This window comes from Nanorana parkeri, unplaced genomic scaffold (assembly GCF_000935625.1).
Source record: "Nanorana parkeri isolate BGI_ZX_2015 unplaced genomic scaffold, ASM93562v1 scaffold1638, whole genome shotgun sequence".
Classification (NCBI taxonomy): Eukaryota; Metazoa; Chordata; class Amphibia; order Anura; family Dicroglossidae; genus Nanorana; species Nanorana parkeri.
Window position 1 is genome coordinate 118,800 of NW_017307906.1, and position 14,765 is coordinate 133,564.

A 14,765-nucleotide genomic window follows, 5' to 3' on the forward strand; every position below is an offset into this window, starting at 1 on the left:
ATTCTCTTTTTTTGTCTCCTGGACTTTCCACTGAAGATGATACAACTCTGCAGACTGTTGTCTGCCCTCTAGTGGAAATATAAAAGACAGCATGCATGTAAATCACTGAAATAAACCCATTATCTAATACACAGCAGTGCATTGGTTTCACATCAGATATTCACAAGAAGTATAATATTTTGTTAAGTATTTCTTATCTTTTAACGTTTGCTGAAATCTTTGATTACAGAGGAACTTTGGAGACATTATGCCGCGGCTAAAGCTCAAACATGATTTGCATTGTAAGAATTTTTCATGGTATCTCCAAAATATCTACCCAGAGATGTTCATACCAGACCTCTCACCAACTTATTTTGGGGCTGTAAGTATTTTGTGGTCAGATAATGAAGAGTAACTGTGAATAACATTATCATTGTGCGGGTCAGTTACTGCTCATCACTTTGGTCTAGCGCTATGTATGTTATGTGGGCTTAATTTCTGAGATGGGTTGGCAGCTCCAGCAAAAGGTGATAGGGTAGAGGTATTTAGAGTTATTACGATGGCATGTAATACCAACCCACGTATTAGCATTAGCCCTTTCTCTAAATGCTATCTGAAAGCTGAGACCCTGTAGAATAAAATGGTGGCAATTGCATTTTTTTCATGCCACACGATATTTGCACTACTGTTTATTAAAGGAGAACTATGAGGTGAGTGCTTTTCACTCACCTCATAGTTCTAGCCGACCTGTGACAATGAGACTGTCACAGGTCGGCTCAGTAGATCGACAAGTGAGCGAACACATACCGGCGTTTGCTCACCTCTCGATCCTGTCACAGCTCTCTGCCGTGACAAGGGAGGGGCTGGATTCCCCCCTCCCCGCTCCGATCCGCACACGCTGACTGGCGGATCGGACAGGGGAGGGGACGGGTACAGCTGGCTCTGCCTCTAGATAGGCAGAGCCAGCTGTCGCTCACGCAGCTGGGCGGATCCAGACATAATTGTCAGGACACCTCATAGTTCTAGCCGACCTGTGACAATGAGACTGTCACAGGTCGGCTCAGTAGATCGACAAGTGAGCGAACACATACCGGCGTTTGCTCACCTCTCGATCCTGTCACAGCTCTCTGCCGTGACAAGGGAGGGGCTGGATTCCCCCCTCCCCGCTCCGATCCGCACACGCTGACTGGCGGATCGGACAGGGGAGGGGACGGGTACAGCTGGCTCTGCCTCTAGATAGGCAGAGCCAGCTGTCGCTCACGCAGCTGGGCGGATCCAGACATAATTGTCAGGATCCGCTTCAGCTGCGGCGTCTCAGTATACCGCGAGCAGTAGCTTGCGGTATACTGGGGCGTCTCAGTATACCGCGAGCTGTAGCTCACGGTATACTGAGCTTAGGGTGACGGGAGGACGCTAGTTTGTGTCCTCCTGTTACCCTAAGGATAAATATGGGAAAAAGCCTAAACCCCATAGTTCTCCTTTTTAAATCTATATTTTAAGTAAAAAATAGACACAATTTAACCGACACTTTGTGGTAAAACATAAAAGCTTGAGGTTCAGTAAATAGATACCAATAATGTCAAGCTTCAAAACTAGCCTTAGAATTATTGCTGAACTGGAAGCAAAAACACAGCATGCCTTTTGTAAACTACGAGTGCCGCCAGCTAGCAGGTATTGGAGATGAACAAAGACAGACAGTCCAACCTAGGTGACAACCCATCCCTCCATAAATATATTAGAGGAGTGAGCATAGCCACAAAGGAACAGGAAGTGTTATTTGCAGTATCACCAGGCAAAAATAAAAGAAAAACAAAAACAAAAGAAAATGAATGCATCCTAAGGAAATATATTTCATTTTTGTTTATGGGTTTAGATACACTTTAAAATGTATGTATGTATGTATGTATGTATGTATGTATGTAAACCCTGACAATGAACTCCTTATTTGATCCCTTGTAGTCTGTTTTATATAAACCACAGAAAGCATTTTGTTATATCTTTTCGATAAATGCAAAAAGTACTTGTTGATCAAATAAGAAATTCAGAGTTGCCTTCTGTGCCCTGACTGTTTTATTTCGAAGAGTCTGTTTTCGCCCCCACCCCCTTTTGTTATCTTGAACTATAGAATGATTAGTCTCTATGTTGTGGACAATAGGATAGGAGGTGGGTCTGAATAGTTCAGCAAAAGTAAACTGGGCAGGGCTGACACCACTCAGTCCACAAAACAGCTGTTGTCAGCCCACAACAGGACGAGGGAGCTGAGTGCATTTCTGGCAGATCAACTTGTATTTCTCTGTACTTGTAGGTTCTTTTAAGGAGATGAAACATGGGGGAATGTGTATGTATTGCAGAGATGTACTGTATGTTATTTTCTGATTTTTCCCTGACAGATGCTTTAAAGCGGAACTTTACCTATATCTTCACAATAACAACAAACACACCTTTAGAAATGTTTAGTAATGACAATGTACAAACACATACTTCTAGATAATTGCCGGCTTATTATTTTTTTGCATACCTTATTTTTGCTTTCTTCCCAAGTCTTTGCACAGTGGGCATTTTAACTAAGGGCAGGATACTAGATCTTTCTTTACTTCCTGGAACTCTGGCACGTGTGACTAGGACATGTGACCATGCACATTCTCTCAGGGGAGGAAACAGCCTTTCCCTGAGATCTCATTTGGTTACAGATGAGATTTCCCAGCAATGTTCTGCTGATGTAACCTTCCCAGGATGCAATGCTTGGGCACGATCACATCATTCGTGCCAAAGTGGACCAGGAAGTGGGGGGGAAAAAAAGTTGTAAGTAAAAGAAAAATATGTTTGTTTTAGCTTATGAATGTAGGATGATTTCATATCAGCATGCAGAGCTGTATGCTGATGTGATTTTTAGTCAAAGGGGGTTAAAGCTCCACTTTAAGGAAGTTTATCAATGCTGATTCTGCCCCTAGAGGGGGACTGTCTGACACCTGTAAAGGAACAATATTGAAAGTGTGCTAAACTCAGCATTTCCCTCTTTATAGATTAAAAATGAAGGATCCCAGAGCTGCCTTGATGTTGGAGAAAATAACCATGGAGGAAAACCTCTCATCATGTACCCTTGTCATGGGATGGGAGGAAATCAGGTACAAAAGAACTACAAACTGCTCTGATAGTATAGTAAGACGTGTGGATAGTAGGATGTTATTAAAGGATTACTGTACTTTTAAAATTATATAATCTCTTTGAATACCATTTTAATCCAGGGAGACCAACTACCGAAAATGGCTCTTGCACGTAGTTTAATTTTTATGTGCTTTTGAGAAGTGTCCTCACAGGCAGATTAGAAATGTATTTGTTTACATTCAACCTGTCTGTAGACTCCACTGTATAGTGCAGTTTACAAAATTTCTGTAGGCCAAGACCAGAACAACATGGAATGCACCAGTGTTTCTCTGTGTTGTCTCGATTGTAAGAAGCAAACATATATGCTGTACTTCTCCCTAAACCTGTTTTTCTGTGTCATGAGTCATAAATGAGGAGTGTGCTGCATTAGTGGAGGACATATTAACCATATAGTAAAAAAAAAAAAAGATCTGGCCTGCCAGGGACCTTGACCTGGCCTGCTAGGCCGCATGCCCCCTGCCATAGGCGTCAGGGATCTCAAGTCTCCCCGACGTTCAGGGAGTCTCCCGCTATTAGATAGCATCTCCCAGAAGCCCGCGAGAGAGGCATTTTATCCCGGAAAGGTTTACTCTGCTCTATCTAGCAGACTGAACCTTTCCGGTAAGGTTTCAGAGTGAGGCTTGCCACCTGGAGCAAGGTCATGTGATCTCTAGAGCAGCCTCAGAACGAGGCTTGGCTCTTGGAAGGAACAAGCTACTTGCTGCACAGAGAGGGCGGGCATGGACTACTATTGAGAGCAGGTACAAGCACTGAGATCTACTGCTGCAGGGTTGAGAAAGAGTGCTGTTAACCCATTGTGGATAATATAGAATCAATTATATGTCCTGGTTGTCTAGTTATAGAGAACAATTATTTTTTTTAACTTTACTCATCAGCGTTTTTAAAAAGGTCTTAGGCTGCCTAATAAATTGTGACCTTTACACTGACAGATACATGAAAATCAATTCACAAATCTGTTTTTTTTTCTTTTCTTTATATATACAGTAATATTTTTTTTTTTCCAAACTATGATCCGGCCCCCCAACAATGCCTGAGGGACAGTGAACTAGCCCCCTGTTTAAAAAGTTTGAAAACCCCTGATCTGGATGGACCCTGGTGCCTTGTTGTTGTTCTCAGTCCTCCACTGCAGTTATACACTGTAGACAACTGAATGTAAACAAATCAGTGTTCTCATTGCTCTGACTTTGTGGGGATAACCTTTAGAACACAGGTATAGGAAATACAGAGGTAATATATGCCAGGTTCTGTGGTGACCGTTTAAAAAGCTAAAGTGTTCTTTAAGAGGAACTTTGGACCCCAGGGCTGGTGATACACAGTATACTTGCTCATTTACCATTCTCCAGCGCTGTCTGGCTGAGCTGTCCCTTTTTGTCACTCACCAGCGTTGCCATCTTCTCCGCCACTTCATCCAGGCTCCTGACAATTGGTTGCGAAGCTACTTATAATGTAACTCCTGTGCATGCCTGCAGGATTTACATCCTTCACGGCACCCAGCTTAATTTCCGGCATCTTCCAGATACCAGAAAAGAGCCGACTTGTATGTTGCACTGCACATGCGGCACAGGCAGTGTTCACTAGGAAAAAAAGAAATACTAGGGGACAAGAGAAAGGGTTTTCTGCAAGCTAAATTTTTCTCATTTTACCAAATTCCTTTTTAAAGTAGTTATCCTTAGAACATAACATAACATAGATATAGTTTTTTTAAGTGATGGGCTTAACGTTTAAGTAAAGGTAAAATAAAAGAAGAAACTGCTGATGGGTAGGTCTCTGTATGTCTCTTCTGTCATAAAAGCTGCCTTCCTGCCTGCCAGAGCTTGTGTGCACTTAGCTGTGCATGCACACATGCTTGGCAAGGTCCTGTGCTGAAAAGAAGTAACTCCTGTGCGCATGCAAGATGCTGAACCTTGAAGGAAGACCGGGTGAAGATGAAAGCACTGGCAGAGGAGAGTGCTGACATTGCAGTGCTGGAGGAGATCGCCTGCAAGGCAAGTCGGCCATAATGAGCTAATATGCTGTGCATACTAGCACGTTATGGCAAACACCTCCTGGGGACCCACTATTCCCACGTTCATGTTGGCAGTTTACTACCACTTTAATTAAATGCATGTTAAATTTCAGACTTCTACGACAGTATCTAGTTTCTGTTCTCTAATTACTAAGTACTATGTACTAACTCCAGTGCTTATGTGTTTCAGTACTTTGAATATAGTACGCAGAATGAACTGCGACATAATATTGGGAAGCAGCTGTGCTTGCGCTCCAAATATAGTGCTGGTCCAGTGGAGCTTGGAGAATGTCAATACAAGGGAAAAGGAACTACTGTTCCAGGAAATGAGGAGTGGGAAATTACTAAGGTAAGACATTTTCTCAATCTAGCCTGCAGTAGATGTATCTCATTAGTACAGGGACTCTGCTATGATCTTTAGAAGATCCGGCAGCCAAGAGGAGGAGTAAACAGTAGAACACAAGGACCAAGTTATAGGTTAGACTGCACATTGTACACAACCTCACTATATGTACCAATCATTCTCCTTCATTGTATGTTTCTGCATGCCACCTCTGAATTCCATTTTCCTCTGTGTTTGCTGGTATACCTTTATGGTACATAAAAATAAGGAGCAGTACATGAGAGCTCTCATTGTAAATCATAGTGTTGTAAACCAACAAAGCTTTAGCCAAGTGGCAAAAAGATAAACTCGCACTCACAAAGGTGATGGCAGGCAAAGTAAGGCAAATTAGCAATCCTGAGGGAGGAAGGCAGCTTCTGGGTGAAGTTTAGCCCCAGCCATGGACAACACTGCAATCTCCAGCAGTGATGGAATGTCTGCTCCGACCCACAGTGCGAGCACTAGGAAAGAGGATCATCCGTTTGCAGTGCTTAAGCTCGCCCACAATGACGTCCACATGCAAAGGTCACATGGTTGGGTTCAGCATGGGCTTAGTGTTTTCTGTGTTCCACAGAGAACATGGAGCAATGGTAACTTATAAGAATGCAGTACAGCACAGAAGGTTATCAGCTCACTTAATTTCTAGTGGAATCCACAGGTATTTTCTTCCCCCCCATTTAACAGATATAACAAAACACTTTCAATGGTATGTTTTGTATTGATATTTTGACCAAAGAGAAACCCTGATATTCAACCATTAACTTTAAACCTTACCCTAATTTAACCATACACTTTAGTTGCCGGATGTCCTAAGGAATGCATTTCTTTTTCAGGATCGTTTACTAAGAAACACTGGCTCGCAACTATGTCTAACCTCCCGGGGAGAACATCCGTCCACCACCAACTGTAATCCTGGAGATGTACACCAGCGCTGGGGCTTTAGCTAATTCCCATCATGCTCAGTGACTGCTACTTGAGGACTTTATCTTCAGTGCCTTCTTATCCCCTGGATATTAATGAGAAAAGTGCCCATTTCTCAGAGTTGCCACTGGGCAGGAAGCATTTAAAACTTATCATTTTAAAACGTTTACATTTTAGATCCGTGCCTTGAAGGAAAAGAAAAAAACCAAATGAACACCTTTTCCATTGAAATAAGCTTTCATAAAGCTGGGTGTTGGGGTTCCCCTTAACCGCATTTATGGATTATAAAGAGAAATTTGGACAGGCCAGATTTGCACTAGTTGTTCTCCAACACTACGCAAGTGTGCAGCATACAGCTGTTGGGTTTTATCCCACTAGAACTTGAGCAGAGATGATGTTTCATCTGAGAAGTGCTGCACTTGTTTATATATAGCAATAATTAAGGTAGTATAATCAATCTGAAGTAAATCCATCGCTGCCATGGACAGTCAGGCCTCAGATCGTGCTGGGACTTGTATCATGACAACATTTATGACCTCAAGTTGTATAAATATGGCAAGATTACTGTAAGGTTGCACAGAATCACACTGGACTGGTTGTCCTCTGCTTGGCCAATTATCAATCTGCACAAAGTGGAATTGTTCTTCCCATTACATGACTCTTCTGGCAGGAGATTAGCGCAACTTTATTGCAATGAAGTTTTTTTTAATCGAGAATGTTGTGAGATTAACTGTGATTTCATCCATTTTGAAATGTACATTTTATGTATTTGTATAGTCTTTTGCACAGCACCAAGGCCACCATCTAAGAAGGCAAAGAGCAGTCAATATACAATAACCCATAATAATTCTTCTTTCAGCAATCCAACTGCAGTAATGGTACATGTGATCATTTAAACTGTGTTTGTGCAGTTTGCTCAACATTGTTGCCTTTTGCCCGGCTTTATGAAATTTGTTCTCAACCATAGCAGAATGGCAGGTCCAATGTATTTGCTATATTCATATTTCAACCCAATGTCCTCGAACTGTGATTTAGTTTCTTAGTTTTTATTTAGACAGAGATTTTTGTTTTCTTATTGGCCTTTTTGGGGGCTTGGTTCATAAGTGACCTTTTACTTGTCTACAAATCCACAAAGCCATTAGACTTTTTTTTATAAATTGTCCTAGGCTGAACACTTGTATGTAATCATTCCATAAGTGTCTTTATTTTATGAAATTGTTAGTTGCTTCAGTCTTACCTGCATTAAAGCACCTTAACACAATTCACAGCTGGCCATATGATAATGCTAGATTCTATTCCAAGGGGATATGACATATAAAACAGGCTGTGATTGGGAAAACGTAAAACATAAAACAGATGCTTAACAACTTTAAAATACAGTAGTGATGTTTCAGCTTTGGCCAAAATATTGAATTTTTAGGATATTTTGAGTGTGCATGCTACTTTCAGTCCTTTTTAAGTCTTCCCTCGTCTTATCTAATACTAGAATAGTGGTGATTGAAGACTTTGACTGAAGCTGTGATTGACTCTAACGTTCTGCAATATTGGTGCAAAGAGATGGGATACATAGAGTATACAGAAGGGAGGAAAATGAAGTGACGGGTCTTGCATTATGTATTCTCACCAAACAGTACTAAATTGTTGCAAGATTCACTGGGAGAGGATATTTTTGTATGCAAGTGTAATTAGGGTATTTCCATATTTCTCTCTTTTTCTAGTAGTTGGGAAGGCTGGTACATGTACATATTAATGCTCTGAACATAGTGGGTATATAATGGGCCATGAAGTACATGAAGATAGAAAAAAACAATACACATGCCACTGAATGGACTGGTTTTGACAGAATGGTAGTGCAGGGTGCAGTAAGAGCTTTTCCAGGTAGTGTTCTCTTAATTCATAACGGTTAGTTTCAAATTGTCACTGTGGGAACAGAGATTGAGGGTTGTCCCTGTTAACTTGTGTTTAATGATGCAGGTTTCATGGCTGTAACAAGCATATAGCCCATGAAATTTGGTGCTTTTATCCCTCATCCCAAGATGAGGGATAAGAGCACCTTTAAAAACAAGGCGGGAATGATACCTCACATTTTTATGTTCACACAGGTTATCTTTAAGTTACTGTGCCATAAATATCCCTTTTGTGTGACGTGGTTTATTTGAAGTATGTTTGTAGTCTAATTGTTAGTATGGAGAAATTTATTCTGTTAAGTGACACTAAACTCAGGAGTTAAACCTTAAAAATGCATTCATTCAAGTACCTTAACTATTAACAAAAATGTATCTTATTTGTGTATCACTCAGCTGCAGATCCTCAAATCATCTCTGAATTTGTGCTGACACTGTCCTTCCTTCTGGAGGGTGACTACTTTTGTTCAATATGGTCCCTGTGTGTGTTGTTAAGTAGCCACCACTCCAAGCTTGCTCCTATGGTGGACTACAATCTCAATACAAATTAGTAAAACTAAACCCGAGACTGCTTTTATCACAAGAGTGATCTTGGAGCGGTGACTACAGTACTTTACAAAACACATAGGAACCATGGGGAAGAAAAGTAGCCACCCTCCAGAAGGAAGGACAGTGTCCGCATTAGTTTGGAGATAATTTGAGGATCTACAGACAAGTTATTCACATAATAGTTAATAATAGTTAAGATAGCTGAATGCATTTTTAAGATTTGACTCCTGAGTTTAGTGTCACTTTAACAAAGAATAACCATTTGAGAAAATATTTCTCCATTCTTCCTGCAGCTTCTGGCCTTGCTACAACGGAGCTACAAATAAACCGCTATATTGGACAGTGGTTTAACTTTAGTTTTTGCTTTTACTTTTTTTTTTCTTCTTCTTCTTTTTTTTTCTTTTTTTTTTTTTTTAACTGTATGTTAAGATGAAGGGTTTATGTTGGGGAATCATAAGATTAAATCACTGTGACTGATTAGTTAATTTGACCTTAGGAAATTACACCTTTTGTCTTTATATAAAAGAATTTCTAATTTAGTAATTTTGTGTATTTTTATGACATTTATTTAAATCCTGTACAAAATGGTACAAGTATTGTGGCAACTGGTTACAACCTTCATCTGTTTAGTCAAATAAATGTCTCTTTTCTGTGGTTTCTCCATGTCCAGATGTTTCACACTTTCAAATATCTACAATAAATAGATCTACTGTAAGCCCTAATGATAAACTCTGATATTAACTGTAGAATTGGCAAATTGCTCAAATTAATCTCCAGTTAAAGGGTTATCTTCCTTTTTAATACCTATATGTTTTTATACACCCATATTATCTATTCATCCAATGCCTACCCCAAACAATGAGTTTACATCTTTACCTGACGCAGAACAAGGACAAGGAGCTGTTTAGTATCCACCAATAAAACATTAGCCCTACCTTAAAGCGTAGACATGTGTAACACCAGACTGGTAATTTGATTTAATGTTATGAAGTGGATTGGGGTGATGCTAAAATTGCCTGTGGTTGCCATGTGAATAGTACTATATGGCCAACCCCAGAAAAAGTGTATATGTAAGGTTTGTAATAAACCGTCTGCAAGCAAATCTCCACCTTTTTGGTCCCAATACTTCACTCTTCTATGTAAAAGGGTTAGGGATCAAAAGTACTTGCGGCTGTCACAATCGGGTATTAAGGTGAATCCCAGGACTGAAATGAACAATTCAGGGGTGACAACATATCTCTACACCCCCTCCCATCCCTGTTGTTTTTGGATAGGTATCTGCACATCTTGTGTCAGCAAGTGAACTAGGAACAGCACTATGGTATTTTAAAGGGCATAGAGTAGCCGATATAGTGAAACCGTATTTCTGAACATTTATTCTTTGTGTGTTTGTTAGAATATGCTGAGTCATCTGGTATCTTAAACTCAATACCTAATGGCCTTGCTCCTCAAACACGTCAACAAGAGTATCTTTGTACAGTTGCTTACCTGATTTGCGTCTCCCAGAGGAACGTATTAAAGATTTTCTCATATTACGTATATAACAGTTTAAAAATGGGTGTTTTGAAGAGAAACTATTGTCTTTTAATTTTTTAGGACATGGTTAACGTAAAGCAAATTTTAGCAACATATATTTACACTGGTTAACCACTTCCCGGCCGGCCGTTGTAAAAAAACGGCCGTCCAGGAGCTCTCTTGATCTGAGCGTGTGTCTTTAGACGTCCGCTCAGCCATGCCCCCTCGCTCGCGAGCGGCAAATGCCCGATTTTTTAAAACGGGCAGCGATGCCTGTTAACATACAAGTGATCCGCTGGCTATAGAGCCGGCGGATCGCTTGTATGAGGTCCCGGTATGTGCGCCCCTCCGCGGCTCCCCCCCTCCCGCTGTCACGCTGGTACCGGGCTCCGCTGTGCCCGGGACCAGCATAGTGCCACTCTGACGGGATCAGAGGGAGATCGGTACACGAACTCCCTCCGGCCCCCTCTCCGCTGTCAGAATGCGGAACTGGTGTATATTACATCACTTCCGCATTCTCGTGTCACTCTCCAGCTTCAGAAGCTGGAGAGAAGCTGATGAAGCAGATCTCTGCTTCATCAGCTTCTTCAGGGGGGTTCTAGGTGATATTAGGGGTCTTGGAGACCCCTGATGTCTCCATAAAGAGGACCTGTCACTTCTTTTGCTATCACATAAGGGGGGGTTTCCTAGCCCCCTATGGGATAGCAATAAATTCAAGTGGGGAAAAACAAATAGGAACATTTTTTAAAAGTTTTCCCCCCAAAAATGTAAAGTTACACATAAAAAAGAATTTAATTTTTTTTTTTTTTAAAGTCCCCCCATACATACACGCATGCAAACAGGCGTTGGGTGCGCATACGTGCGAAAATGACGATTGCGCCCATTACGCCGCACATGTTGCATATCGTCGCGAACGTCGGAATGAGACCAATAATTCTAGGGCTATCAATCACTGATAACACTAAACTGATGAGCGGTAAAAGCTTTTAAAGCGTCGCCTATGATCAGTTTTGGGTATGGTAGTTTTTTTTTTGCAATATTTTTTTTTCCGCTGGTGCGCGCAATTTTAAAGTTTGACATGTTTGGTGTCTATTTACCCGACGTGACCCCGTCTTTTATATTTTACCAAAAATATGGGTAATAATCATTGTTTCCTAATATAATGAAAAAATTACTTCTTTTTTTTTTTCCTCAAAATTTTCAATACTTTTTCCTTAATATAGTAAAAAATAAAAACCCCAGTGGTGATTAAATACCACCAAAAAAAAAAGCTCTATCTGTCCCCGAAAAATGGTATAAAATTCATTTCAGTACAGCGTTGCATGACGGAATAAATGTCAGTCAAAGTCCCGAAGCGCTGAATACTGAAAAATGGCCAGGAAGAGGGTCTAAACACCTGGTCTGGAAGTGGTTAAAGGAGACTGCCCTTTGCGCCCACCGTCCTTCGGCAGTCTAAGGGCACGTGATGTTATGATGTCCATTTACTTTCATTGGACGTGAGACAAATTGAATCTGTATACTGCCTATGTGGCTGATTTTTTTTCATCTCCACAGTTAATCAGGGGGGCTGAGGGATTGCAGTGAAATACTTACAGACAATATAAGTCAAAGATATGAATCTGCAAGTAGAATGTCAGAAAAAAAGTAGGTCTGCAAGCTGCCAACTGAAGAAATTGCAGACGTGTCATCCAGATTCAGGGTTTCAAAGACTGCTTGGATGAGACTTTCTGTAGTCTTTCTATTGGAAAGGGGAAGTTTCCACCAGTTTCTCTTCCCTCCAGGAATAACGTACTCTGTGACAAATCTATGTGCCTTGGAAGGAGGACAGTCTGCAGGACAGCAAAAGATTCAAAGTTGTTGATCAACCTGTTGGAGCTGCAGCTGTCCCTGTTGCATTGGATGAGCCTCAGCTGAAGCCATTTGGTGAGAATTTGCGACATTGGTCCAACAATTCCATGGTAGTGGCATACGTAAAGTATGAGGAAGGCATGAGAAGTCGAACAGATTCTTCAGCAGGCCGAAGTTTGGGTTCTGCCCCTATCAGTAGTCTACATCCCAGGAGTGGAGAACAAGATGATGGATTTTCTGAGTTCTAAATATAATTATAATCATTGTAAGGGGGACAGGCTGAATTAGTATTAGCAGTAAACTGCATGAGACAGGTACACCAAGGAACAGTCCAAGCAGGTTCATCCTGCACTGTTATTTACCAAGGCAGCAAACAAACACAGTTTAATGCAGAAGGGCTTTGTACAACAGGTCCATAGCATAAACAAAACATCTGCTTGGGCAAGCTACTAATTAAACTCCAGTTTGACAACAGGGTTCCTCACATCAAACAGTACAAATGTAAATTTTTTAGTATTCTATCAGCACTCAACCCCTTTTCACACGGCAGCAGGATCTCACAGCAGAGAGAGGACCTAAGCATCAGTCAGATCACATATATAAAGGCCCGTGCACAGCTTAGACTTAAGGCCCCATTCCCACGAGACACAGTGCGTTCTGGCCAGAATGCATTGCATTGCGGCCGGCTCACCTTTTTTTTGTGTGGCAGGAGGGGGCGTGGCGGTCCATTGACGTGAATGGCACTGTAGCCATGCCCTCCGTCCGTAATGCAATCGGCCGCACGGGATCGCAAGGCACAGAATGTCTGCGGTATGGTCCGGTACAGTCCGAACAAAATAGTGCTTGCAGCGAAGAATTCATGTCACAAGTAAATACTGATGTTTTGGCGCACTGCTTCTCAAGGAAACTGTGTGACCAAACGGACCCTGTAGGGTACTGAAGCATCAGTATTTACTTGTGCCACACATTCTTTACAAGATGTTCTGAATTCTATGTTTTTCTACTCTTAACTTACAGTAGATTTCAATCTGTACATGTGCAGCTTTGCTAAAAAGTTGTCTATTAAGGGTTAAGTTAAAGCAGGGTTTTTCGCCTGGCTGCTGCCAAATTGGTTGCAGCATATTCAACCAATGGTGGCTTCAGAAAGAACTGCGTTAACCATTAAGCGCTTGAAGACCAGGTGTTTAGACCCCCTTCCTGGCCAGGCCATTTTTCAGTGTTCAGCGGTGCAGTACTTTGACTGACATTTATTCTGTCATGCAACGCTGTACTGAAATAAATTTTATACCATTTTTTGGGGACACACAGAGCTTTCTTATTAAGAATTGTGCGCGCTCGCGAAATCGCAAAACACTAGCATACCCAAAATTAGCCATAGGCGACGCTTTAAAAGCTTTTTCAGCTCATCAGTTTAGTGTTATCAGTGATTGATGGCCCTGAAATGATTGCTCTCACTGCGACGTTCGCAGCGATATGTAACATGTAATGGGCGCAATCGTAGTTTTCGCAGATATGCGCACCTGACGCATGTTTACATGTGTGTATGTAGGGGTGGGGACTTTTAAAAAAAAAATGTTTTTTTTTTAATTATTTTTCATGTGTAACTTAAAAAAACTTGGGGGGAAAACTTTACATTTTTTCCAATTTTTTTTTTGACACGAGAATGCGGAAGTGATGTAATATACACCACTTCTGCATTCTGACAGCGGAGAGGGGACCAGACCTCCCTCTAATCCGCTGTCAGAGTGGTACTATGCTGGTCCCGGGCTCGCACCTGGCACAGCGGAGCCCGGGATTAGCGTGACATCGGGAGGGGGGGGAGCCGCGGATGGGGGTCGCACATACCGGGACCCCATACAAGCGATCCACCGGCTGTAGAGCTTGTATGTTGACAGGCATCGCTGCTGGTTCTTCAATTATGTGTCTTTCCCGCTCGAGCACGCCGCGCACGAGTGGGGCGGGATTAACAGGACATGTATACACGCCCAGTTACATTCAAGAAGATTAGTTAAAGGAGAACTATAAGGTGAGTGCTTTTCACTCACCTCATAGTTCTAGCCGACCTGTGACAATGAGACTGTCACAGGTCGGCTCAGTAGATCGGGAGGTGAGCGAACACATACCGGAGTTCGCTCACCTCTCGATCCTGTCACAGCTCTCTGCCGTGACAGGGGAAGGGTTGGATTCCCCCCTCCACGGTCTGATCCGCCAGCGCTGACTTACAGTAGATTTCAATCTGTACATGTGCAGCTTTGCAGCGCTGATCGGACGGAGAGGGGGCGGGGTACAGCTGGCTCTGCCTAATTGTCGGGATCCGCTTCAGCTGCGGCGTCTCAGTATACCGCGAGCAGTAGCTCGCGGTATACTGTGGCGTCTCAGTATACTTTGGCGTCTCAGTATACCGCGAGCTGTAGCTCGCGATACACTGAGCTTAGGGTGACGGGAGGACGCTAGTTTGTGTCCTCCCGTTACACTAAGGAGAACTATGGGGAAAAGC

General features: G+C 42.1%; 1 protein-coding gene across 1 annotated transcript in view; it reads left to right on the forward strand.

Annotated features, from left to right (window-relative positions):
* Positions 1-7,314, forward strand: part of GALNT6 (polypeptide N-acetylgalactosaminyltransferase 6) — a 30,045-nt gene extending 22,731 nt beyond the window's left edge. Inside the window, exons 7-10 of the mRNA XM_018570954.1 lie at positions 230-361; positions 3,003-3,104; positions 5,340-5,498; positions 6,365-7,314. Coding sequence (XP_018426456.1) covers positions 230-361; positions 3,003-3,104; positions 5,340-5,498; positions 6,365-6,478 — 507 coding nt within the window. The 3' untranslated portion in view covers positions 6,479-7,314. The remainder of the gene's footprint in view (positions 1-229; positions 362-3,002; positions 3,105-5,339; positions 5,499-6,364) is intronic.
* Positions 7,315-14,765: the final 7,451 nt, after the last annotated feature.